General features: G+C 50.0%; 2 protein-coding genes across 2 annotated transcripts in view; both read right to left on the reverse strand.

Moving 5' to 3' along the window:
- The window catches only part of RAB43 (RAB43, member RAS oncogene family), a 30313-nt gene extending 24815 nt beyond the window's left edge, over positions 1–5498 (reverse strand). Inside the window, exons 1-3 of the mRNA XM_024763395.1 lie at positions 5401–5498; positions 4511–4623; positions 1432–1721 (exon numbers count right to left, since the gene is read on the reverse strand). Coding sequence (XP_024619163.1) covers positions 1432–1721; positions 4511–4623; positions 5401–5498 — 501 coding nt within the window. The remainder of the gene's footprint in view (positions 1–1431; positions 1722–4510; positions 4624–5400) is intronic.
- An 868-nt stretch (positions 5499–6366) lies between these two features.
- Positions 6367–24102, reverse strand: ISY1 (ISY1 spliceosome associated protein). Its single transcript, XM_024763363.1, has 11 exons — positions 23750–24102; positions 21790–21812; positions 21251–21302; positions 20209–20274; positions 19986–20028; positions 17022–17134; positions 13938–14055; positions 10922–11044; positions 9494–9609; positions 7319–7405; positions 6367–6993 (listed from the first exon to the last, which is right to left on the reverse strand). The coding sequence occupies exons 1-11, from the start codon at positions 23750–23752 to the stop codon at positions 6886–6888; spliced, it is 852 nt and encodes a 283-aa protein (XP_024619131.1). The 5' UTR covers positions 23753–24102; the 3' UTR covers positions 6367–6885.
- Between the last annotated feature and the right edge of the window lie 1157 nt (positions 24103–25259).

Here is a 25259-nt window from a genome sequence, read left to right on the forward strand (position 1 = left end):
GATTGTTTACGCCTATCCTTCAACTCGCCACCTCCCCGTGGCTGTTGGCAGCGTCTCAGGGCACAGACTTATCCGTGGACCCCATCCCACAGCCTTCCCTCGCCACCTGCTCCAAAGGGTGGTCCCGAATAATGACTCAAAGCTGCCTGCCATACCTTGTTCTTTTTTCCTATCCTAAGGAGACTCAAAACACACAGAAACCCAAAAGACTGTTAAGAAAAAAAGAAAAGAAAAAAAAAGCAACCCTTCTGGCAGGGAGTTTCCGCTTCCCCTGTCACATCAACTCCAAAGGCACCGTGTGCATGGAAAGGCTTTTGGCTGACGTTTTCTGCATGCTGGGTCGGGAGGGAGAAATTATCCCAATTTTGCAGAAATAAAGAGCTAAGCATCCTGCCAAAAGCCAACCGGTAGCAGGCCCACAGCAGCCCAGGGAGGCCCGGCGCCACAGTATCGGGGCTGACGGGACTCAATCACCCGGCTCCACCTGAAAACACGGAGATACCAGGAGATGCCCTGGCCCTGTGCTGCCCCGCCCAGGGCTCTTAGGAGCCGTCCCGGAGTCGGTGGGAACTCAAATCCACCAAAGAGGGGAAAGGATTTCCGTCCGGCGCAGTTCAGTCAAGTTCCCGAGCAAGAACAATGGTCTCTCACTCCGTTCGGGAGAGCTGACACCCAGGTTAAGAAACTGATTCACTAATCACAAATATTAGTTATCTGACCACTGCCAGGACTCTGTGGCAGCCACATCCTGCCGGTTTAGTGCGGAGCCACTGCCAAACCTCGGTCCTCTCCCCCACCTTCCGGGGCCCGTGAAGTTTTCAGTTCCTATCGGGCTGCAGCTGGGGGAGGGGACCCGGGCCGCCCCGGCCGAGTAAAGTTCCACCACCAGGTCCACAAAGAGACTGCAGGGAGGCGTGGCCAGGCCGGAAATTCTGACAAAAAGTTTTGGCCCTCCGGTCCTAGAAGCAACTACTTCCTGGTCCCTCCTAGTCGTGGGGGTGTCCCTTTCTGCCTGGGGTCCCCCCCCGAGGGCCGAGCTGGGGCCTTCGACCGCGGTGGGGCGGGGGTAGGCCTGCCAGGCGCCCCCCGTGCCCGCACCCGAGGCGCTCTGCCGCCAGGCACCGGAGACGCTATTCTGGAGCAAAGTCCCCCGGCGTGTAGCTCGGAGGGCAGGGCCTCTCCTCCGCACTCCCCCCAGCACGCGCACCCCAGCGCCCCGAGGCCCGCGCTCTGCGCCCAGAGGCCGGCCCCAACGCCCAGGCCCAGGCCTGCTCGGACAGGGGGCAATAGGGGACCCCAGCCCCCAAGGACCAGTCGGGTGCTCGCCGCGGCCCCCGACCCCGACCCCTCCGGGGAGACCCTCCAGGGCCCTGGCCGACCCCTAGCGCCATGGGGCCCGGCTGCACGGCGGCCCCGAGCCGGGCCTCCCACCTTGACCCGCTGGCCCTGGATCTCCAGCGTCTTCATGGTGAAGTCCACGCCGATGGTGCTGCCCTGGCGCTCGGAGAAGACGCCTGTCTTGAAGCGCTGCACCACGCACGTCTTGCCCACGCTCGCGTCGCCCACCAGCACCAGCTTGAACAGGAAATCGTACTGCTCGTCCGGGTCCCCCGGGCCCGGCCCTGGTCTCTCCCAGACCCACAGAAAGGAGCGGGCTCGAGGGAAGGGTAGCCTGTTAACCCAGCCGTTGGGTCCAGAATGGCCTCCTTTAGAATGGATCTCTGGGGAAGGGAGACCACTGGGTCACCTCGGTGCTCACACCAAAGGGGCTGCAGAATCCCTCTAACAGAGGATGGGAGAGGCGGTAGCATTTTTCCTGTACTGAAGAAGGGAAAGGCCTGGCGCACACTACAAGGAGGAAAAGAGAAGGCTTCCATGAGGCCAAAAACTAAGCTGGCTACAGAACTGGGGAGGAGGCCAGAATCCTTGTGGGGCTGTGTGCTCAAGGTGACCCCCACCCCAGGATTCTGGGAGAGTGGAATTAGGGAGCCCCGTTTGGTGGGAAGCCAGGTTTGGGGGATTCCAAAGCCCAAAAGGCAGCCTAGCAGTGGTGGAAGCAGCTGCCAACCGTCTCAGGATGGGCTGGCTCAGTTGGGGATTTGGGTCCAGTTGGGGCAACTGACCCACCTGATAAGACTGACCTGAGCTGAGGAACAAGGGTGGTTCATGGAGAGTTCTGTGTTAGGGCAGACCCGTTCCCCACATGGCCTGGTGAACCAGGGCTCCTCGGAGAAGCGAGACCCAAATGTCTCTCAGGAGCTTAAAATAGATCACATAGGACCTATTCCCCAAAGTCTCCCCAGTTACCCAGATGGAAGGGAATTGAGGACACCCCTGCCTTCTTCAGACAGTACCCTTACAAAGGGGCCGCAGAACTTCAATTCCGTGTAATTTTAAAGTTCGATTAATGCCTGCTATGGGTCAGGTACTGTTCTGAGGCCTTGGAATCCATCAGTGAACAAAGCAGAGAAAAACTCATATCCTCCCCAGTAAAAAAGGGAAGACGGCCTTCCCGTAGCTTAAGGAGACCACAGAAAGCAAGTTCACCAGGACTAGGACCCCCAAGGACCCTGACCAGCTTTACTGGCCAAGTGGGGAAGACACTGGACCAGTAGGCAAACGCAGACCCACGGGGATGGGGGAAGAGTTACTGATCTCCACTCCCATGAGAAATACCCAACAGCACCAGACAGGAGCTCCCCAAGTGCCAGGGAAAGCAGGTGTGGGAGCCCAGCTTTGTTACATCACGTTGGAGCCAAGGACATAGCCTCCATCCAAGGCAGAAGTAGACTGAAGGACATGGGATGGAAGGCTTCCCCCTGCTGGGCTGGCTCTGGGAAGCGGGGACACGTCAAAGCCCAGGACCCCAGAAAACAATGTCTGTCCCAGTTGCTACCCACAGCACCAGGTGGAGAGGAGGAGGGGAAAGGTGGCTCCAGGAGGGGCCAACGTCCCACCAACCAGAGGCACGGGGAGAGGGAGGAGGCTTGGGCAGCTGTGGGCGTGCTGGGCAAGTAGATGGCCAGCTGAACTGGCCTCTCCACTGGCCTTGCCTGGAACTGGTTTGCGGTGGGGAGTGTTGGCCTGGGTGTGGACTTTGCCAGAAAACACAGCCACCATTTGCATTTGTGGGGTGATGGAATCGTTCTAAAACTGGACTGTCGTGAGGGCTGCATGACCCAGGAGATTTATTAAAATCATTAAGTTGTACACTCACAGTAGGTTTTTATGGTATGTCAAGTATATCTCAGGATATACTGCTGTTAAAAAATATCTGCATTTCTTCTCTTTGGTGGTAAATTCTTGGATAGCACAGTGGAATTTTATCTGAAAATGAATTATGTGCCTTTGAAATGGAGTAATTAAAAAATGTTTATGATGTCTCACTTAATGCCCCCCAGCTTTTTTTTTTTTTTGGTTGCACCACATGGCATGTGGGATCCTAGTTCCTCGACCGACCAGGGATCAAATCTGCACACCCTGCATTGGAAGCGCGGAGTCTTAACCACTGGACAGCCAGGGAAGTCCAAGGCCCCAAATTTTAAGTAATGCACATCCCAAAATCTTTTAAATGTGTCAAGAATTTAACATTCTTAAAGCTAAAGGTGGGTGAGCTGAACGAATTTTCACTGTTTGTGCTATTGCCACACGGTGGCACCATCCTAGCTGATATACGGAAGCACCTGCTGTGACCCCAGCGTTGCGTGAATCAAAACTCCTCCAAGTGGTGAGACTTTCTCCCCCTTCCTTCCTTCTTTTCTCATCTTTTCCTTTCCTTCTACAGTCACCATTATTAAAATATATAGCCTCTAACGATATCATCCGAGTTTTCTTTCTTTGAAAGAGCCCAGGCTACGGATGAAATCATGCCCCTGGTCAGAAACAAAGGTGGAAAACACCAGGAAGACCAGACACCAGCCATGACGCCCTGTGTTCTTAATACAGAAGAGTGCTTGCTGCAAAATGTTAAAAAACTGAAAGCAGCAAGAATGCAAAAATATGCCAAGGCAGCTGTGGACTTAGGTGCCCTGGGCTGGTGCTGGCTGAGGGCTGGGAGGACTCCTCGGGGCAGCCGCCTGGTGGCCAGAAAAACATCAGACGTCCGCCCTCCCCTCCCAGTGCCCCCAAACCTCCTAACGGAGGCCAAAGGAGCCCTGCTTCATTCCAAGGTACCAGTCGCACACAGGAGGCTCTGACTGGAAACACAGGGTCACCGGGCTCAGCCCCTCCGCCCCAACCTCCACCAGCCCCGCGGTGCCCTCCCACCCCAGGCGCTGTGCCCGCCCTGGAGGGGTGCCCTGGCTTCCTCCCCTCGCAGCTTCCTGCTGGCCCCCAGCCCCCCCTGTCCGCACCAAGTGGGCCTGCTAGACAGACGCCAGGGACAAGCCCCAGCCCATCGGGAAGCCCCTCTCACCTCTCCCACTGCCTCTGCTCCCCTGCCCTGAGGCTCCTCCCCTAGTTCCCAGCCCCTCACACTTGCTAGTTTTCACACAGTCCTACCCGGCCCCACCAGAGGGACCTGGGGCACAGCTCATCTCCCTGGGGCGAAACGCAGGCTCGGTGACGCAGAAAAGCGCCAGGGGCAGCCCTACAGGAGACCCTTCCTCTACAGTCTGCCTTCTTCTGCGGGGGAGAGTGCGAGAGGGTGAGGCAGGAGGGGAGCAGATGTGGAAATCCGCCACCCCCACCGTGGACCTGTCTGCTCTTTAGTGGACCTGATGTCCCCCGGCTGGATTCTGCTGTCACTGCTTCCATTAGTACGAGCAGGGGCTTTGGGAGGAAGCAGTGAGATGCTGGTGGTAGCAGAGGATGGGGTAGGCATGGGGTGGTCTGGGAGGAAACGAAATGGGCCCCCTCGCCCTGGAAGGTTTTAATCCCGTCCAGGTTTACAAATTGCCCGAGCCAGAGCACGTGGGCTCGGGGCAGAGTGCAGAGGGCTGGGGTGCAGGGGAGAAGGGCGCTGCGGGGCCCGGGTGGGGCTGGTGTAGGAGTCTTAAGGCATGACAGGTGGAGATTGGTGTTTCAGACTCACTAACCGGGCCGGTGGGGCAGAGGGGAGAGGAAAGGGGAGCGAAGTCCATGGACATGTGTATCTATGTTTGGGAAACTGTGAGCAGAGCCGAAGCTGATATAAACCATGAAACAGATTTTGTCAAAGTTTCCGTGGAGCTGGGCCATGGAGACCACACCCCCACCAGTGGCCACACTCCCCTGCTGTTCCAGGCCTGGGGGGAGCCCTGCAGAGGCCTCCTCCCCAGCCCCTGGCAGACAAATAACGGGGACCTGCAGTACAGGAAGAAGCCTGGGGTTTGGCCCATCTCTGCCAGGGACACCTGTGCATGATGAGCAGCAGAGTCCCAGTTTCCTCAGATGCCAGACACGGACTCCTGTGCTGCCCACATCCCATCCGGGGAAGCCACCGCGAGACCCTGGGGGCCGTCGGGAGGAGACTCGGGGGACTGTCCAGGTGGGCCGAGCTCCACGCATCTGCCAACCATCTTTCCAGGGACAAGAAACACCTGTCGTTTGAACCTCCTGCTCTCACTGAATGCAAGGAGCCCCACCCGAGTGACCCTTGGACAAAAACTCTGTAACTGGGCCATCTGAGCTGGGCCCTCCAAACGCTCCCCAGGGGCTGGCTGTCCCAAGGCCCCCCCCTCGCCTCTGCCCACCCCATGGGACTGCCCAGACCCGGGGGGAACTCGGACGGCACGAGGTCCAGTCCTGGCCTTTAACACAGGGCACCTGAGGCCGGTGTCCAGAGGGACCTGCTCCAAGTCCCCACTGAGTTCGCTCCTGAGCCCCTGCCTGGGGCCAGCCCCGGGCTGGATGTGGGTCCCAGGGCTGAGTCTGACCCTGCCCGGCCCCGGGCCTCCCAGCGCTCCAGCCCTGACCCTCTCTGTTCCCTGCACACACTAGCCCAGGGGCTCGGCCGAGGGGCGCCTCCAGCCCTGCCTCCAGGGAAGGGAAGCCCCCCAGGAGGCCCGCCGGACACGCCCAGGACCCCTCCCGAGGGTGGGGAGCCCCCCCACTCTGCCTGGAGCTGCGGCCTCTGCTGTGGGTTCTCCCCACCGGGAGGTAAAGACTCGGCGGTGGGTTTGGACCGACTCCCGGGCATCCCCTGTGTGCTCCCCAAAGGCCGGCGCCACGGGCCCTGCCGCTTCAGCCCTGATCCACAGCCGTGGGTGCGGAGGCCATGGGAGGACGGCCCCACCACCTCCTCAGCTCCCAGACGGGCTGCCGCTGGTCCCAGCCCTCCCACACCAGGGCTGCATGCTTCGGAACCCCGTCCCCTGCGGTGACTGTGAACCTCACTTAGGTCCCAGTGCAGACACGGCCTCAAGACAGGCAGCCCAAACCCGGAGGTTGCCTTTCACACAAAAATCTTTAATAAAAATAGCTCTCTGCAGAACCAGTCCTAGACAGCAGTAGCAAACTCAAACTCCTGCCACCTGGGCAGGAAAGAGCAAGGCCAGCTGAGGGGTCTGAACTGAGGGCAGGACTGCCCCGAAGGTGGAGCTCCGCAGGCTGCGACGTGTGGGATGTGGGCTCGGGGCCCACACACCTTCTCATTCTTCCAGAGGAGTTACAAACACGTCTGCGTTTTTTAGGAGTGTCACTAACTGGTCGCCCTCCCCACCAAATGACAGGAGGAGGCTACGTGAGGCACTCAAAGGCTGACAGGGAGCAGCGTGTCCTACACACTCAAGACAGAAGTAAGTGGGTTCACACGTCAGCAAAACGCTGGGACGAGGTGACACCAGGGCATCCCGGCAGGCAAACGGCCCTCGGTCAGCACGCAGGGGAGGGAGGGAGGAGGAGAAGTGGCAGGCAGCCCGGGGCTGCTCACCCACCATGGCGCTGGGCGGAGGCCCCAGCTCGGCCCTAGTAGCCCAGGAGCCGCCTGGCCTCCTCGCTCTGGGCCTGCAGCGTCTCGCTGGTGTACTTCTGAAGGAGCTCCATCTTCTTCCTCCGCACGAGCGCCTCCTCGATCTGCGGGCGGGAGAGTGGAGGGCTCAGGCCGCAGGCCCCACAAGGCCAACACGCCGCCTGGGCCCGGACGGGAGCCCAGCACCCTGCGTCCGAGGGCCCCGATCTCCGCCAGGGGAGCAGGTGAGCAACAGAGTGCTGGACTGCTGCCTCCAAGGTAGACGGAACAGTGCCTCGTCTGGACGCCTCGCCCTAACCTGAGCCCAGGGACCAACGCCCTGTGGAAGGGAGTGAGAGCCGCCCAACCAAAGGGACAGGAAGGACCAAGAAAACCACACAGCGCCCCGCGGGGCCCCTCGGAGGCCAGGCGGCCCCCAGCCTGTCCTACCTCTTGCTGCGACGGCACCGGGACATGAGCGATGAACTTCTGCTGCCCGTCCTCCCCTCCTTTCTCCTGGCCGCCCTCCTCATCAGACTGCAAAAGAGCACAACCAGAGGCCGCGCAGAGGAGACCGTTAGTAAGGGCTGGCACCGCCATAACGTGCCCCAGCCTGCAGCCATTGAAAAGGAAAAACAGCGACGAGGAAGCTCTGTTCTCAGACACAGAGACACCCAAGACACAGCGTTAAGTACAAGAAGCAACAGAACACTGTGTTTTGCGCGACCTCTTGTACGAGGAAGAAAAGAGAAGCCAGTGATCTCAGTGAGGGCCAGCGGACAGAGGACAGGGCTGCGAAAGATAAGCTCTGTTAAATCTCTGTATACTTTTTGTGTTTTGAGTCTTGAGAATACATTATCTATTTTTTTAATTAAACTTGAAAAAAGCATATAAAGAAGAAAGCATCACTCAGAGGCTGCCTGTGAGTCAGCAGAGATCACTCATAACCTAAGGAATGACGTAGCCCTGGAGGCATGAGGAGAGAGGAGGCCTGTGTGGAGGCAGGTCCACTGCCCGCAGGTCTCTGGGCCGGACCCTGACCCCACCCCCCGCCGCAGGTCACCAGCTGCCAGGAAAGCCGCCGCGGGAGCTCTCAGACACCGCTGGTAGGAGAAACTGGTCCCAGGGCTCTGGGAAAGTCGGGCTGCATCACCGAGGCGAGCCCAGGGTGGAAGTTCCACTCCTCAGGGCAGACTCCAACAAGGAAGGCTGTTGTAGCCCCAAAGAATCCACACATGTGATGAAAGACACAGCGCTGCCCACGCGCGTCACACCACGTCAGGTCCCTCGGTGGACACTGCACTGTGCAAGCCACCGGGGACACTGGGTGAAGGATGACACAGGACCCTCGGCAGCAGCTGTGCAACTTCCCGTAAATCTTAAGCATTTCAGGATAAATAATTTTTACATCCTCTGATGGCTTTCCATCGTTCTCATCGTAAAGGAAAATGCTTCCCCAGGGGAACCGGGGCCCTTGCTTGGCCCACCTCCCCTCCCGCAGCCTCCACTCTGCCCTCCAGCCACCGGCCCGTCCTCTGTCCCCCGCGCTCCCATGGGCTCGTCCGCTCACGCTGTTCCCTGCTGCCTCTTCACTTGGTGACTTCCCCCTTGTTTCCGGATCTCAGCTGAAGGGTCACGTCCCCAGCAAAGCCTTCACTGGCCCTGCCTTCACCATGTCGCTACCCAGAGCTCCTATCACAGCTGCCATTTCCCACAGTGTCTGCTGAACGGACTGTCCCCCAGGGCTTCAAGCTACAAGCGAAGCGTGTTTGCTGTCCTGCCCCTGGAGTGGGCCTCACAGTAGCCACTCATTAAACAAACATCTCTTGAAACAGCAAATGGATTATTTGCATCTAGAGAAAATCTTCCTAGGGCACGCTGCCATCCTGTTTTAAATGCCTGCCTGAGGGCACGAACCTCAGGTCTGCTAGATCCCGTGTGACGCTGACTAAGTCCCTAAGTGTCTCTGAGCCTGCTTCCTTGCCACTGACATCATGGCAAGCCATGTGACATCACACAGGGCCTGACCCATAGTCCAGGCATGGGTGCTTCCCTTCCCCTTGCTCAGTCGAGCAAATCAGCTCCATCCTGGACCTGCCCAGGGAGCAAGGCCTGCAGGGGTGCTGGGAGCAAGGGGGCTCTGCCTGAGGGATCACAGCTCCATCCCCAACCGGGACCCCCTGAGGAAGTCCCTTCTCTGCTCTGGGCTGATTTCCAGCTGTAACAGACAGTGGTTAAGACTACAGAAGAGTTACTGACACTGCCATTTAAGCAGAAACAATGAGGTCATGGGCTAAAACACACTGGCTTCAAATGTGTTTATAAATCCGATTCCAGCATGTTCAGGAGGGCCCATCTCTAAGATGCACGTAAGTCATCCCCGGTGTAAAGCAGTTTAACAAGTGCCCTCACAGCCGTTCCTCTCTGGAACCCTCCCTGTGAACCCGGAAGGTGCCCTTCATCCCCACCGTCTAGGAGAGAAGGCCGAAGCCTCAGACGGCGGCAGGGCCAAGAGCCGGGCCTCGACCCTGGCCCCTCGTCTGCGCTTCCTGCTACCGTGCCCCCATCCTCCGCGGCACAGAGAAGGCGGTGAGCGCCAGGGGGTCCCGCGCCGCCCCCCAGTACCTCCTGGTCGGCAACGGCGTAGATGTCGGCCTCCTCCTCCTCCTCCTCCTCCTCCTCCCCTCTTGCCAGCCGGGCCTCTCTCTCTGCTTTCCACTTGTCCACTAACTCGGCTCTGACTGCACACAAGGGAGAGCAGGCATTACTCACTCTGGCCTCTAAGAAAGCGTCAAACCCCATGCAGGGCGAGGCCAAGGCCTCCCTGCTGGAAAGGGTCACCTTCATCCTGCCCCGGCGGGCAGGAATCAGACAGGAATCAGATGGGAGGGCAGCTTTTAGCAGACACACCCAGATCCTCCCCAGTTCAGCACCCTGAGGTTCTCAAAAAACTAAAACTAGAACTACCATGTGATCCAGCAATTCCATTCCTGGGTATATATCTGAAAACAACAAAAACACTAATTCGAAAAGATACATGCACCCCAATGTTCATAGCAGTACTATTTACAGTTGCCAAGATATGGAAGTAAACTAAGTGCCCATCAACAGACGGATGGGTAAATAAGATGTGGTGTATATATACACACACACACACACATGCATATACACAATGGGATCCTACTCAGCCATAAAAAAGAATGAAATGATGCCATTTGCAGCAACATGGATGGACCTACAGATTATCATACTAAGTGAAGTAAGTCAGATGGAGAAAGACAAATACTGTGTGATATCACTTATATGTGGAATCTAAAAAATACAACAAACTAGTGAATATAACAAAAAAGAAGCAGACTCACAGATATAGAGAAAAAACTAGTGGTTACCAGTGGAGAGACGGAAGGGGGAAGAGGCAATTTAGCGGTAGGGGATTAAGAGGTACAAACTATTAAGATAAAATAAGCTGGGGCTTCCCTGGTGGCGCAGTGGTTGAGAATCTGCCTGCCAGTGCAGGGGACACAGGTTCGAGCCCTGGTCTGGGAAGATCCCACATGCCGCGGAGCAACTAGGCCCGTGAGCCACAACTACTGAGCCTGCGCGTCTGGAGCTTGTGCTCCGCGACAAGAGAGGCTGCGACAGTGAGAGGCCCGCGCACCGCGATGAAGAGTGGCCCCGGCTCACCACAACTAGAGAAAGGCCCACGCACAGAAACGAAGACCCAACACAGCCAAAAATAAATAAATAAATTAATTAATTAAAAAAAAATTGGATTAAAAAAAGATAAAATAAGCTATACAAGGATATATTATACAACATGGGGAATACAGCCAACATTTTATAATAACTGCTAATGGAATATGCCTTTAAAAATCGTGAATCTCTATACTGTACACCTGTAACTTACATAATATTGTCATCAACTACTTCAATTTTTTTAAAAGCCCTAAAAAAACAATGTTCCTTATAAAAATACAAATAAAACCCCATTTCCAAGGGAGAGAAAAGAAACCAGATGCCAGCAGCAATGAAATGAAATGCCCGCAGACCTACGTTTCTTTTCATATTCCTGTTCCAAAGGCACAATAACACCATCGTCTTCATCTAGGTAACCGTAGTATTCAAAATCGATCGCCTTCATGAGCTCAGCGCGTGTCTTTCTTGGAGGAGGAAGAGCTAAAAGAAAGAATTCACCAGCTTAGCTGAATTCCCCGTCATAATCTCACTCAAGCCTTCTCCTCATACAATGTTACGCAGGCATATAGTAGGTGCGTTCATCAAAATATCATGAAATAGGCACTTCTCTACACTAGTAATGGGATTATATACGTGGTACCACCCTTTTTAAAATCAGTGTTAAGGGCTTCCCCGGTGGCGCAGTGGTTAACAATCCACCTGCCAACGCAGGGGACACGGGTTCAAGCCCTGGTTCCGGAAGATCCCACATGCTGCGGATAGCAACTAAGCCCTTGCACCACAGCTCCTGAGCCACAACTACTAAGCTCACGAGCCACAACTACTAAGCTCACGAGCCACAACTACTAAAAGCCCGCACACCTAGAGCCTGTGCTCCACAAGAGAAGCTACCACGATGAGAAGCCTGTGCACCGCACCGAAGAGTAGCCCCTGCTCGCTGCAACTAGAGAAAGCCTGCACACTGCAAGAGAGACCCAATGCAGCCAAAAGTAAATAAATAAATAAATTTAAAATAAATAAATAAGTAAAATTAAATCAGGGTTGAAATCTTTGACCCAGTTAGTCCATTTAGAAGGAATCTACCCTAATTTAAAAAACAGAAACAAAAGCTGGCAAAGCTTTACGGACAGAGGTGTGCATGACAGCGTTATTCATACAACAGTGAAAACTTGGGCAGCCAAGGACTGTGATCTGCAATTCAAGCATGGCAGAGGGGAGGCGATCCTGCAGCCCCTAATGCCGCTTCACAGGTGCTTTAACAACACAGAAAATGCCATAATATTTAATGAAAAAACTAAGAATACAGATAAAACAAAAGAAACTACAAACACAAAAGATAAAGGAGAAATTCCTGAAGAAAATACTTTCAGACTAAGAATTACTATTCAGAATATTTAGTAATACTTGAAAATCAAAAGGGAAATGACAACCCAACAGATTAGTCAAAGAATAAAAGCTGATAATTGAAGAAGAAAAAACTCTTATGTATGAAAATTTCATTTAGTAACTGAATTCGATTGTCAATTTCATTAGTAATGGGGGGGGGAAACAAAAAAATAAAAATAATACATTGTTTCAAGCACCAGATCAGCAAAAATGTTATAATTATAAACATCTAGAAATAACTAAATACCAAAGGAGGGATGGTCACACCAAGTACGGTTAATCCCTGAGACTCTCTAATCCGTCACATCACTTGGCATTCTAAGGAGAACCATGAGAGGACATGGACGGACTGCACACACAACCCTGTCCACCCCTCCACCGCGTGGGCTGCATCCAGGACGGGGCTGAACCTAGCAGGCTCAGAGCACTGCATGCATTCCGGCCACAGGATGGAGCTGTGATCCAACCAAAGCCAACCAGACTCAATTCTGGGAATTCTGCTTCAATTGTTGCGGAGTCGATGACGGACAACCAGCCACCACAAGAGGAGAGTGAGACAGAGAAAAAAGCTCATAGGATGGAAGCCAAAACTGCAAAACGGAGCAATGTGACCTGGAACCGGCCATTCCTGAAGGCAAACTTATCAGTTATGTGAGCCAATAAATTTATAGACTTTTCTGCCTAAAGTAATTGGGGTTGAGTCACCTGTCACTTATGCTGACGTAATTTAGTTGATGAAATAAGCACGGAAGTGCATGGAAAAGGCTGGAAGGGAACATTCGAAACAGATAATAACAGTGACGGGTCATCTCTAGCAGGGCGCGGGGATGGGGGTCAAGGGGACTGTGCTACTATTTTTATGGTTTTTTTGCCATGCGGCATCCGGGATATTAGTTTCCCAACCAGGGTTTAAACCCGTGCCCCCCGTAGTGGAGGCACAGAGTCTTAACCACTGGACCACCAGGGAAGTCCCTGTGCTACTATTTCCATTATACGCATTAAGACTAAGTTGTGAAAAAAAAAAAAAGACTAAGTTGTGCACTTTCTTGGTTAAAAAAAAAAAAAACACTCTATGACTGGAATAAAAATAAATTTAGAAACAATGTAAAAGCAAAAAAAAAAAGTAACATACACAGCACACTCTCATTTCAGGAGCCTTAAAACTCTGGAAGGGGATACACCCCAACATGTCAACAACCATCATGTATAAGTTGTGAAAACGTGGGTGTTTTTTCTGATTTTCTGTATTTTACAACTTATCTATAATAAAATTATACTGCATTCTTAATAAACGGCATGACATTTAAACTCTGAATTATTTTAAGTGATGTCCATCACGCATGCAAAACCAGTGTGTGTGTAATGAATGTAAGAGTGAGCAGACTGTATTTTTAAACAAACAGGAAAACCGACTGGAAGGAAACAGCAGAACGCCAGCAGTGGGAGGAATCCTGGTCTCATCCTTCTCTACCTTCCACACTGCTTTCTATAAAACGCTTGGACTGCTTCTTGAAAAGTCAAAATTAAGATACACAGAAATTCCAAACCAGCAGTTTCCAACTGCATTTTGGAGGCTCCCAGGGCTGTGGAGGGAAGGGCAGGAGTGGAGAGGGTACCCGGCTTGGATTCACTCTCTTCCACTTGTGCATTTCGGGGTTTGGCCCAAGGTGTCATGTGTCCTTCAGTTAAGAGTTTTTTCAACTAAACACATAACTGAAAATGAAGCTGACTGAACTGCAAACAGGGAGATTCCTCGTTCACACTCAGACGGGTGTGGGCAGAGCCTACAACCTGACACCTGACAGTTCTGGGTTCCCGTTCTCACCCCAACTGTGTGCCCACCTGAGAACGATAATCCTCTGAGGACACGGGGCTGCTGTGTGGCTAAGAAATGGCACAGGAAGAGTGCCCTGCAGACGGCATGTCTACTGTTACAAGCAGGACCAAGAATTCCAGGCTAACACCCCGGCGAACACCAGTTACTTACGTTCTCTCTCAAACAGTTCTCTGACGCCAGGCAAGTCTTTCGCTGCTCCGAAGTACTTGTAACCTCGATTTCCTGGGACTTCTTTCCCTTCATGATCCAGCATTTTAGGGCCAACTTTCTTATTGGGAAGGAAGAAGAGAAAATGGATCTGATCCTTAAACCCAGTATTTCCATGTTTGCAAATAGATTTAAGATAATAATGCTAAAGGTAGAAAATATTCATGTACAACAGAAATATACTTAGGTACTTTTTTTAATCCCTTAAAAATCAACCTAAATACCTAACAGTAAGAGGATGATTTAAGTAAATTATAGCATATTCAGGATGGAATATATCCTATAGCTTAAAAATGATGGTTCATATGGAACACTTTTATTGACTTAGAAAAACACAATATAATGTTAAGTGAAAAAAGCTTTAAAAAATTGCAAAAAACCTAAATGACAAGCAGTAGAAGACAAATGAAATATCCAGAAGATGGAATTCTCTCCACTAAAAATGATGATGTTGACAACTTCATACAGTATGTGACCCTGGACAAGGCTCTGTACTATAAGGGGAAAGGCCATAAAGGATGAAAATCAATAAAACAGCCAAATGATTGTATCAAAGTTAAATGTCTTAAACTCTACCATGGTTATATAAGAGAACATTCTTATTCTTAGGAAATACACACAAAAGTATTTCTTAGGAAATACCCCTTAAGTATTAAGGAGTAAAGGAACATGATGTATTTAAGCCTCAAGCGGTTCAGAGAAAATAAATCTCAAGGTACACACAGAAAATGATAAAGCAAATACAGAAAAATGTTAAAAACTGGTAAATCTGTATAAAGGGTACATAGGATTGCTCTATACAATTTGTGGAACTTTCTATGAGCTCAGAAATGCTTTTTGAAACGATTATATAAATGATTATTTACTGACATGAACATATGTGTCTGATAAACTGTTAAGTGAACAAAGCATATAGTTAGAATAATGAATCATTATCTGTAAAAATAAATATATATATAGAAGAAATTCTAGAAAGATAAGTAGAAAATGTTAATAGCAGTCATTTCTCAGTGGTAGGAAAATATATAATGTAATCTGTACCACACATAGAATATATAAAATTTTTTTATACTTTAGAATTTTTATATTTTTGTTATGTATTCTTTTTTTTTGACATAAAAGTAGGTACTCTTTATACAATCAAAGTTACCATTTTGAAAAGAAGTATAAAACCTAGAACCAAAATTGTACATACATGAGTACTCGACCTCAGTTACAGGACTCATGGAAAAACAATGGACGGAAATATTCCAGAAGTTGCTCCTAGTTAAAAGGATCATGACTGCATGCTGTTCTGCTCTATACTTTTCTGAACTTAATAATAATATATTACTTTTTCTCTTATTATTGTACTAAAATACATGTAACATAAAATTTGCCGTCTTAACCATTTTTAAGTGTCCAGGTCAGTGGTATTAGTACATTCATAGCGTCATGCAACCATCACCACCATCTTGTAAAACCAACTCTAAAGGTGTCACTTTTTTTTTTTTCAGCTGCACTGAGCGGCTTGCAGGATCTTAGTTCCCCGACGAGGGACAGAACCTGGGCCACGGCAGTTAAAGTGCTGAGTCCTAACCACTGGACCACCAGGGAATTCCCTAAATGTTACTTTTGTACATAGAAAATGAAAATAAAATTCTTTAGCATTAAAAAGACGCTAGGGCTTCCCTGGTGGCACAGTGGTTAAGAATCCGCCTGCCAATGCAGGGGACACGGGTTCGAGCCCCAGTCCGGGAAGATCCCACATGCCACGGAGCAACTAAGCCCATGCGCCACAACTACTGAGCCTGTGTTCTAGAGCCTGCGAACCACAACTACTGAAGCCCACGCGCCTACAACTCACGCTCCACAACAAGAGAAGCCACGGCAAGGAGAAGCCCGCGCACTGCAATGAAGAGTAGCCCCCGCTCACCGCAACTAGAGAAAGCCCACGCACAGCAACGAAGACCCACCGCAGCCAACAAATAAAAAACATTAATTAAAAAAAAAAGACTCTACAAGGAAATACATAAAAACATTACTGTTGACTCTGGGTGGTGGAACTTAAGAATATTGTACATATTAATTTTGTAACCCTTCCAAGGAAGGGTAATAAACCCCTGCACTAAAGCAGTCTGACAGGGAGCAAAATCACCGTCACAGAACTACTGAAGATGCAGTGAGAACGTTCCTAGCACAGGTACTCCAGGAGTGGAAGTGCCTTTCCTTCTGCAACAAGAATAAGTGCCTCATTTTTAGGCCAGGTACTAACGTGAGAACTGTGGTTTTGCATTAAATACATAGAAAAACTGCACAGATTTCTTACATAACATACTACAGTCCACTGACTACATACTACTGGTTCAAATGACCTGGGAAAATGGGGCAGGGCCTGGGGCAGCATTTTTCAAAGTTGACACCCACTGGCGGGTCGTGAAATCCATTACATGGGTCATAATCATCAATTTTTTAAAAATCAAGATAGAACAGAAAAAAAAAAGAACAGAATAGAAAATATCGAAGTGCAGCAACATATACCAAGCATCTTTTCAGTACTGTGTTGTGATACAGTGAGTGAGCGAGTGAGTGTGTGTGTGTGTGTGTGTTTATTTTATAGTGGGTCATGGGCCTAAAAGCTTGAAAGTCACTGTTCTAGAATACTGCATTTAAAGAATCCAGAGAAAGGAAACACAGCCATGTCCCCAGGGCCCCCTTGAGTACAGAAGCCGACAATGGAATGGTCGCCCCAATTCTCAAGTTCAGAGAAGGCTGTGAGGGGCCACGGTCATTTCAAACAAGAGGCCCAGGGAGCCCGAGCGGCTCACTCTGGAACACCTGGCCAGTACACGTACTGAGGCCTGCACTGTGGACCTTTAAGCACCACTGGCCCGTGCTTTCACGTTTCCTGTCCACGCGCAACAGGCACTTTCAAGCCTCCTTTCATCTCTCCAGTGCCTACTCTGTGGCAGGGCTGCGGGGGCAGCAGGAGCCACCCTGCAGGCAGACAGCACCCGAGCTCAGCCACCAGGGCTGCGGCTTACTTACCCCATAGTCAGGACCACCCAGCTCCTTGATCCGGGCCTCCCAGTGTCCCTTCTCTCTTAGCAGCTTGTTAATTTCATCATTCAGGTCACGAATTCGGAATTCACCTAGACCAGCTAGAAAACAAAAACGTCCTATCGTTTCTTGAAAATACCAGTCGATGTTGTAGCCTTAAGAATGAATGTCAACACCTAATAAGGTGCCTAACACAAAGATACTATTTCAATTTATAAGAAAACCCACCCACACCGAAATCATGGAAGGGCAACAATCATGCACAGTTTCAGCAGCGCTGGGGGGGAAAAAACTTCATCCTCATTAGCAACCACAGAAATACAAACTGAAGCGATCCTGCAGCTCCATTTATACCACCACTGAAACAGTAAATTCTTAGAGGTGGGGACACAGCGTCCAATCAATGTCAGCCAAGATGCAGTGAGGCAGCGTCAGCGTTAGGGTTGGCGGCAGTCTGTGTTAGTCTAGTCCTTTCAGGAAAGGGCTTGTTCCCACCTTGTTAAGTGGTAACATCTTTGACAAAGACTAGGGCCTGAGAACTGAGCCTAAGGGACAGATTTATAGTCTTTATTTTTTACTTATTTTTTGGCCGCACTGCGCAGCACGCCGTATCTTACTTCCCCTACCAGGGATCGAACCCGCGCCCCCTGCAGCGGAAGCGTGGGTTCTTAACCACTGGGCCGCCAGGGAAGTCCCTAAGGTATGGATTTAAAGGGATGACGACAGGGAGTTTGCTGAGGTGTTGTTGTTGGCGGATGGGAGCCGGGAGCAGTTGGGGCTATTCCAAGGGAGAAACCCTCCCCTTCTCCACTGAATTGCTTTTGTACTTTGTCAAGTCAACTGACCACATACGTGTGCCCCTATTTCTGGACTTATTATTCTGTTCAACTGGTCTGTGTGTCTATCTTTCACCAATACCCAATTGTCTTGAATACCTTTAGCTTTACATTAAATCATGAAATTAGGTGTTATGAATACTCCAATTTTTTTCTTTTTCAAAACTGTTTTGGCTATTCTAGTTCCTTTGCCTTTCCATTTAAATTTTAGAAACAGTTCGTCAACATAAACCAAAAACCACTGCTGGGATTCTGACTATGATAGATTTCGAAAAGAAAAAGAATCGACACCTTTCCTATATTGAGTCTTCCCATCCACAAACACTGTCTACGTCTCCATTTGATTGGTTCTTTGACTCTTTCATCACTGTTTTATAGTTTTCAGCATACAGATCATATATACATTTTGTTAGATTTATACCTAAGTATTTCTTGTGTTTTGATGCTTCTGTAAGTAACACTTTAATAAAAGTTCTAGTTCCAAATGTTCACTGCTAGTACACAGAAACAGAATTGACTTTTGTGTATTGACCTTCTATTCTGTGATCTTGCTAAACTCATTTATTCATTTTAGAAATCTTTCTGTAGATTCCTTGGGATTTTCTACATAGAAAATTATGTCACCTCAGAATAGAGCATTTTTCTTCCCTTCCAATCTTTGGGCCTTTTATTTCCTTTTCTTGCTTTATTGTACTGGAAGGGAATTCCAGTACAATACTGAATAGAAGTGGTGAGAATGGATATCTCCACCTTGTTCCTGATCTTAGGAGGAAAGCATTCAACCTATAGCTAGCTATAGGTTTTTTGGTAGAAGTGCCTTATCAGGGAAAAAAAAAAGTTCCCTTCAATTCCCAGTTAGCTGAGGGTTTTTTTTTGGTTTTTGTTTTTATTTTTGCCTGCATTGGGTCTTTGTTGCTGTACACGGGCTTTCGTTGCGGCGCTTGTTGTGGCGTGTGTGCTCTTCTTTGCGGTGTGCGGAGTTCTCTCTTGTTGCAGCGTGCGGGCTTTCTCTCCCTAGTTGTGGAGTGCAGGCTCCAGGGAGCATGGGCTCTGTAGTTTGTGGCACACAGGCTCTCTAGTTGTGGCGAACGGGCTTAGTTGCCCTGTGGCATGCGGGATTTTAGTTCCCCGACCAGGGATTGAACCTGTGTCCCCTGCATTGGAAGGCGGACTCTATACCGCTGGACCACCAGGGAAGTCCCATGTGTTTTCGTTTTTTCTTGATCAGTCTGTCTGACTGGAAGTTTATCGATTTTACTGATCTTTTTATTTTTTTAATTTTATTTATTGATTTTTGGCTGCGCTGGGTCTCCGTTGCTGCTGCATGTGGCACGTGGGCCCCTGCATTGGCCGGCGGATTCTTAACCACTGCGCCAACAGGTAAGTCCTGATCTTTTTAAAGAACCCGCTTTTGTTCTATTTTCTCTAGTCATCTTGTTTTCAATTTCATTGACTTCTTCTCTTTATTATTTCCTTCCTTCTGCTCACTTTGGAATTAATTTGCTCTTCCTTTTCAGTTTCTTAGGGTAGAAGCTTAGATCACTGACTGAGACCTTTCTTATTTTCTTTTATTTTAATGCTATAAATTTTCACCTAAACACTGCTTTACATGCATGCCATAAATTTTTTTGCCCCCTTAATTCTGACATTATGTTTTCATTCTCATTCAATTCAAAATATTTTCTAATCTCCTTGAGGTTTCCTCTTAGATATATGGGTTGTTTAGAAGTATGTCTAACTTCTAAATAGTTAGGAATTTTCCAGATGTCTTTTTGTTATCCATTTCTATGTTAACTGTGTTATAATCAGTGAACATACTTTGCAAAATTTTAGTTATTTTAAGTTTGCTAACATTCATATTATAACCTAGAATATGCTTTATTTTGGTGAATATTCCATTTGTTCTTAAAAAAAGAAAATGTACTCTTTTCTGTGAGGTGAAGTGTTCCATAAAGGTCAACTAGGTCAAACTGATCGATATTATTGTTCAGTTCTTCTATGTTCTTACTCATTTTGTACCTATTTGTTCTATTGATTATTGAGAGAGGAGGCTGACGTCCCCAAGGCTAATTGTGGATTTGAGAATCGAGCACTTTAAACAGACAAGCTAGCTTACCATTCTGAATTTGAGCCACTTTTTTTGAGATCTCTCCAATGATCTGTGAAAAAAATAAAAGGCAATATATTTTTATGACTTTTGAGTAAGTCTGAAAGCATAAGAAAAAAATAATTCAAAATGAGTAATGAAAAATTCTTAGAATTCTGGTTGAAGAGTCATGTAGGTACAAAAGCCATCAGAGACCTGTTCTCCTGTAAGATCAGATTCACCCAGCACGTACCTGTCGTCTCCACTTCTCGGCTTTGGGCAGCTCAGTACACTCCGAGGCGAGGAAGGGTCTTCGTTCCTAAGGAAAAGCCAAACACATGCTGCCGCTGTACTGTATGAGATTACAGGCTTTGTGCAACACTCATGACTGACTCAGGCCTGAAGCCTGAAATGTCGAACAGGCTAAAGACATCTGCAGCTTCGGTTGCAGGTGCTCTTCTTCAAGCCTTATGGTTCACGCTGCAGCCTCTCCTTAGGAAAGAACTACACAGGCAGAAACATTCACTGCACTGCACCTGGTACAGGCAGCCACTGGAAACAACGTAAAAGTCCAGTACACTTGACCCTTGAGCAACATGGGGGTTAACCTAAGTATAACTTACAGTCGGGCTTCAGCATCCGTGTTTCCTCCGCATCCACAGATTCAACCAAGCACAAACCGTGTAGTTCTGTAGTATTTACCGTTGAAAAAATCCGTGTATAAGTGAACCAATGCAGTTCAAACCCGTGTTGTTCAGGGTCAGTTGTTACAGAGAGATGGCGAACTACACCGGTTATACCCATTTCATGGCATACTTATACTACCTTAGGAAATGACAGCTCTCAGTGTTTAGAACAAACATAAACATACATGCATGTCTGTGTGTATACAGGTGTGTGTGCGGGTGTGTGTATCATTAAAAAAAAAAAACCCAAAATATCCAAACAACAGTACATGTCACCCCTAACCTGGCTGAGTCTCCATGAGCTAAGGTCATTACTGGTTTCAGGTTAGAGCTGCTCCTCACAGCACACCCCACTTTGTGCTATTCAGTATTAGACAGTGCTGGGATAACATGGAAACCCAATCATCACATTACAGAGCAGACAGAAGCACAAGTAGTCAGATCGTCACACTGCCCCAGCTACCTGGGATTCAAGTGTACAGACTCATAAGACACAGGAAAGCGTGGACGAGAAAGAGGAAGATCTGGAGTCTGAAGTCTGGTCAGGAGGGAGTCGTACTGCACTTCTTCTCAATAATTTAAAAATTCATGAGGAAGATTTAAACCAACCTTTACTTTTCCCTCTTCCAGCTGAGCTTGGCGAAATCTTGCTAAGGCCGTCCTACCGGGAACAGAGGAGACTCCGTTAGATCCTGCTCGAAGATCTCTTATCATCCAAGTTCCTGGATGGGTAAATCTGCTCAACCATCACTCATAAACATATATACGTATTGCAATCAAGAAACCAGAGAAGTTATGAGTTTCCATGTTCCAAAAGGTAGGGCTTATAAGGATTTGTGTTCCTTTCACCCATACGGCGTGTAAGAACTGGACTGTGGGAAACTCTACTCATCAGGCCACTGTGGTGAGCAACACATCCAGATGTTAAAAAGACTAATATTATGGGCTGTCACTCTAACAGCCCCTGCACCACCCCAGGTGAGCCAATGTTCATCCAGAATAAGTTCTGGGAGCTGTCAGAAAACACTATGGGGAAAACAAATGTATGGGCAACTACTATACGAATACTATTTCAACACAGGCAGAGAAAGAAAGCTATATCAAAAGACCAAACAGAAATTTACAGACGAAATCGAGTTGATACGTACATGGCCTTTTCCGCATTTCGGGCCTAAAAGGAGAGAAGGGAAGAAAAACACCCATGTTTAAAGAGCTTTTTCTTTTACTTTCTAGAAAAACGTTTCATTTACTTTGTAGAGAAAAGTTTCACAAGGACACAGGCACAAGCAGAATGCCTGCACTAGCGCACGAACACAGCAACATCGATCACAAGATGCCCACATCCTGTGGCCTTACTTACGCTGCTCTCGCTACCTGAATTCTTTACTCCTCCACTCCCCCAAACCCCTTGGATCTGGCCACTCATCCTTCAGAATTTACCTGTGTTATCACCGTCCCAGATAATTCTTCTGTGGCCCCTTCATCCCAGCCAGGCTGCCCCCCTTTGTCTGGGTTTACACCTACCACACAATTTCCACCCAGCATCACAATTGTCTGTTCCCTGCCAGAGAAATTTGAGGGAGGAAAGACTGACTTTTACAAAGTGAGTTTTATATAAATACTGTTGCACTGATGTCAAGTCAATTATCCCTGAAACACAGTGCTAGGCACGAACACATTTTCCGGGTTGTAGTGTAAGTAGAAAGAGTACTTGCTGAGTCAAGGACTTGAGTTTCACTCCCAGCTCTCCAACTTACCATCCCTGAGAAGTTGTCTCTCTAAGCCTCAGTTCCCCCACCTTTACAGCAGGGATCATACCTTTTACCTCATAAAGATATCATGATGATGTAATGAGATAAATACATGAAGTCATCAGATGCTCAGCAAAAGCGAGCTCAATTTAAATCTTTTTGACTCTCCCTTTCAATGGACACAGAAACAAACTTGTCAAGTTTGTTTGGTAGATAAATGAACACACTATCTACTAAGGAATAAAACAGAGGTTCTCCCAGGAGAAGCCATCATCCTGAGGGCTGAGGCTGTGTCCTACCTATTTCATTAAAGCCTACAGATTCTAAGTATTTAATTTAATATTTCTCAATGCTTACTCCATGCTTGAAACACCGCACTGGGTACTAGGAATTCGGTCACGGTTCTTCCTTTTGAGGGAACTCATAGGAATTTCCCCCAAAAAACCATAAATCTTGGGATAAGGGCATGTACCAGGGGTGATGGAAACCCACAAATATGAATGTGTGTTGGTGACAGTTTGCCAGAAACATCCAGGCCCAGGGATCCTTCTGTCCTGCTAGGGAACGGAGACCGGCGATTCCCTATGTTTGTCAGAGTTCAGAAACAAGAGGCAGAATCAAGAGGCTGAGCCGGCTAGTATGAAGCAGTAATACGGGGCATATCCTCCGAGGGCTGGAGAATAGAAAGGGCTGCTTTTTGTCCACCGGTTTCTCTCGTCCTCCGGATCTTGGGCTCATCAGTCTACAGTGGCATCCAATACACCTTCTACCATTTATTACGGCGTCGTGTGCTTCGCTTAATGAGACCATTATGGTAACCAACATGTAAGAGTATCTCCTTTGTGCCGGCACTCTGCGTGTTCCGTCGTGAGCGCTTCTAGAACAAATGAAGCAGCCGACCACCAGCGCCCGACTACAGCGATCACACCCTCCTGCAGTCACACGACGCCGGCCACTCGTCCATCCCTGGACCCCGACAACGCGCCACACACCGCGTCAGGCGTTAAGGAGGCAGAGGTGGGAATACCCTGCCCTCGGGAAGCTCCCCGTTGGGGAGCCGGAGAGCAGACACAAGGCAAATAGAGCAGGAACCGCTGCTGGGCCCCGCACGGGACGCGGCGCCGGCCCTGCGCCTCCCGGAGCCTCGGCTTCCCGGTGGGGAACTACAGCGCGCCGTCCGGACTAAGCACGGCCGCGGACGGCGCGGCGGCGCCGAGGCTCAGCTTCCTCCGGCCTCTGGGCTCACGCGGCGCGAAGACCCCCGCGTCCCAGCCGCGGATCCTGTAACCCGCAGGGGTCCCCTGGGCGCCCCGGCCCCGGCCCGCCGCTCGCCTCCCTCACTCCCCGCCCCACTCACCATGGTGCGAGGGAGGGCGCCGCCCTCAGGCCGCGCGGGCCTAGCCCAGGGAGCTTCGCCGCCCCAGGCGCGGCCGACCCGGACGGGAACTGAAGCTTCTAGGTGACCGCACCACCGGCTTCTGAGTCGGAAGGATAACTGGGAAGGACCAGAAGTGAGGGACCGGAAGCGAAATGGAGAATTGACCCGGGGAGGGGGAGAAAACGCAGACGAGCTCCCGTAGGCGGCCCTCCCTCGGCGTCTGGACCTCGCACCGACACGCCCGTACGGAAAATAGGGGCGCGGGCAGAATCGCGCTTGCGCAGTGGAATCGACGTGCCTCTAACTGGGCGCTGGTTTTGCTCTCGCGATAACAACGGCGAGACGTCCCGCGGCAACTGTTGGTACTGCACACGCGGTCCCGCAGTTGTGTGTGAGGCTACCCGAGATGTGTGCAACTATAGGTGCGCATCCCTCCTGCCCTGTCTGGTTCTGCGAGAGCAGACACGCCCTGTGGAAGTTACTCGTCCTCATCCCTCTGAGTAGACGGGGCCTTTGGACTGGGCCCCCCCCCCCCCCCGCCCCCGTCTGCGTTTTCTCCAGGGGCAGGAGATGGCTCGGCCTCGCCAACCCCCACTCGCCTCCCAGGCGTTTACTTGCGGCCTGTGCTTTTTCTGAGATTTTCTCCTCCTGGAATCGAGGGGTCTGTCGGAGCTGGACCAGGGCTTGAGGTCACCCTTTTAAAATAAGAAATGTAAGGTCCAGGGGAGATGAGAGAGGGACAGTCAGTCGGTGTCTGCTGGGCACGTTGCGGGGATCAGAAGGGCCACAGTTCAGGACCAGGGAGGCAGGGGAGAGGCCACCGGTAGGGAGGTTCTGCTGGCTCCTCCCTCAGGGTGTCAGTGATGGAGCGGGCTGTGGTGTGACATTAAGGCGGGGGCCAGTGGCTACTTCAGCCATTTCCAGCGGTTCCCCCTTTGCAAGCATGGTGCTTCGCTGTGGCGACTTGCTCCGCCACGGGGCCTAACCGATGCCGGGAACTCCGGCTGCAGGCGGGAAGCACAGGCCAGTGGGAGAAGCATATGACGTGTGTGGTTCAGGATCAGTCAGGACAGACATGTACTTGGGATAGACACCAGGAGCTCGTGCCTGAACCATGACAAGTTTTCTCCTTAAAAGTTTAGGCCGTTCTTCTAGACTCCATCGTCCCACCTCCCTGACGGCTAGGTGTGGGTTTGCCAGTAAATAATGGCCAATGGGAATTGAATGAAAGGAATGTGTGCCACTTAGGCAGTGCCCTGAAAAGTATGGACGTGCCTTTCCCTTTTCCCCTCTCTGCTGACTGGTGACTATGGGAGCAGCCACCGTGAAGGAAGAAATGAAGTACTTTGAGAATTGGGGGGGGTCCCCTTCCAGGCTGACAGCCACTTTCAGACTCCAAAGGCAGATAATCCTTAGTATTTGGTGACATCATTGAGTTGTTGAGTCTTTGCCTGGAGCCCACTACTCAATCTTCAGTTGTATGAACCAA

This window comes from Neophocaena asiaeorientalis, unplaced genomic scaffold (assembly GCF_003031525.2).
Source record: "Neophocaena asiaeorientalis asiaeorientalis breed wild unplaced genomic scaffold, Neophocaena_asiaeorientalis_V1.1 scaffold433, whole genome shotgun sequence".
In the NCBI taxonomy this organism is placed as follows: domain Eukaryota; kingdom Metazoa; phylum Chordata; class Mammalia; order Artiodactyla; family Phocoenidae; genus Neophocaena; species Neophocaena asiaeorientalis.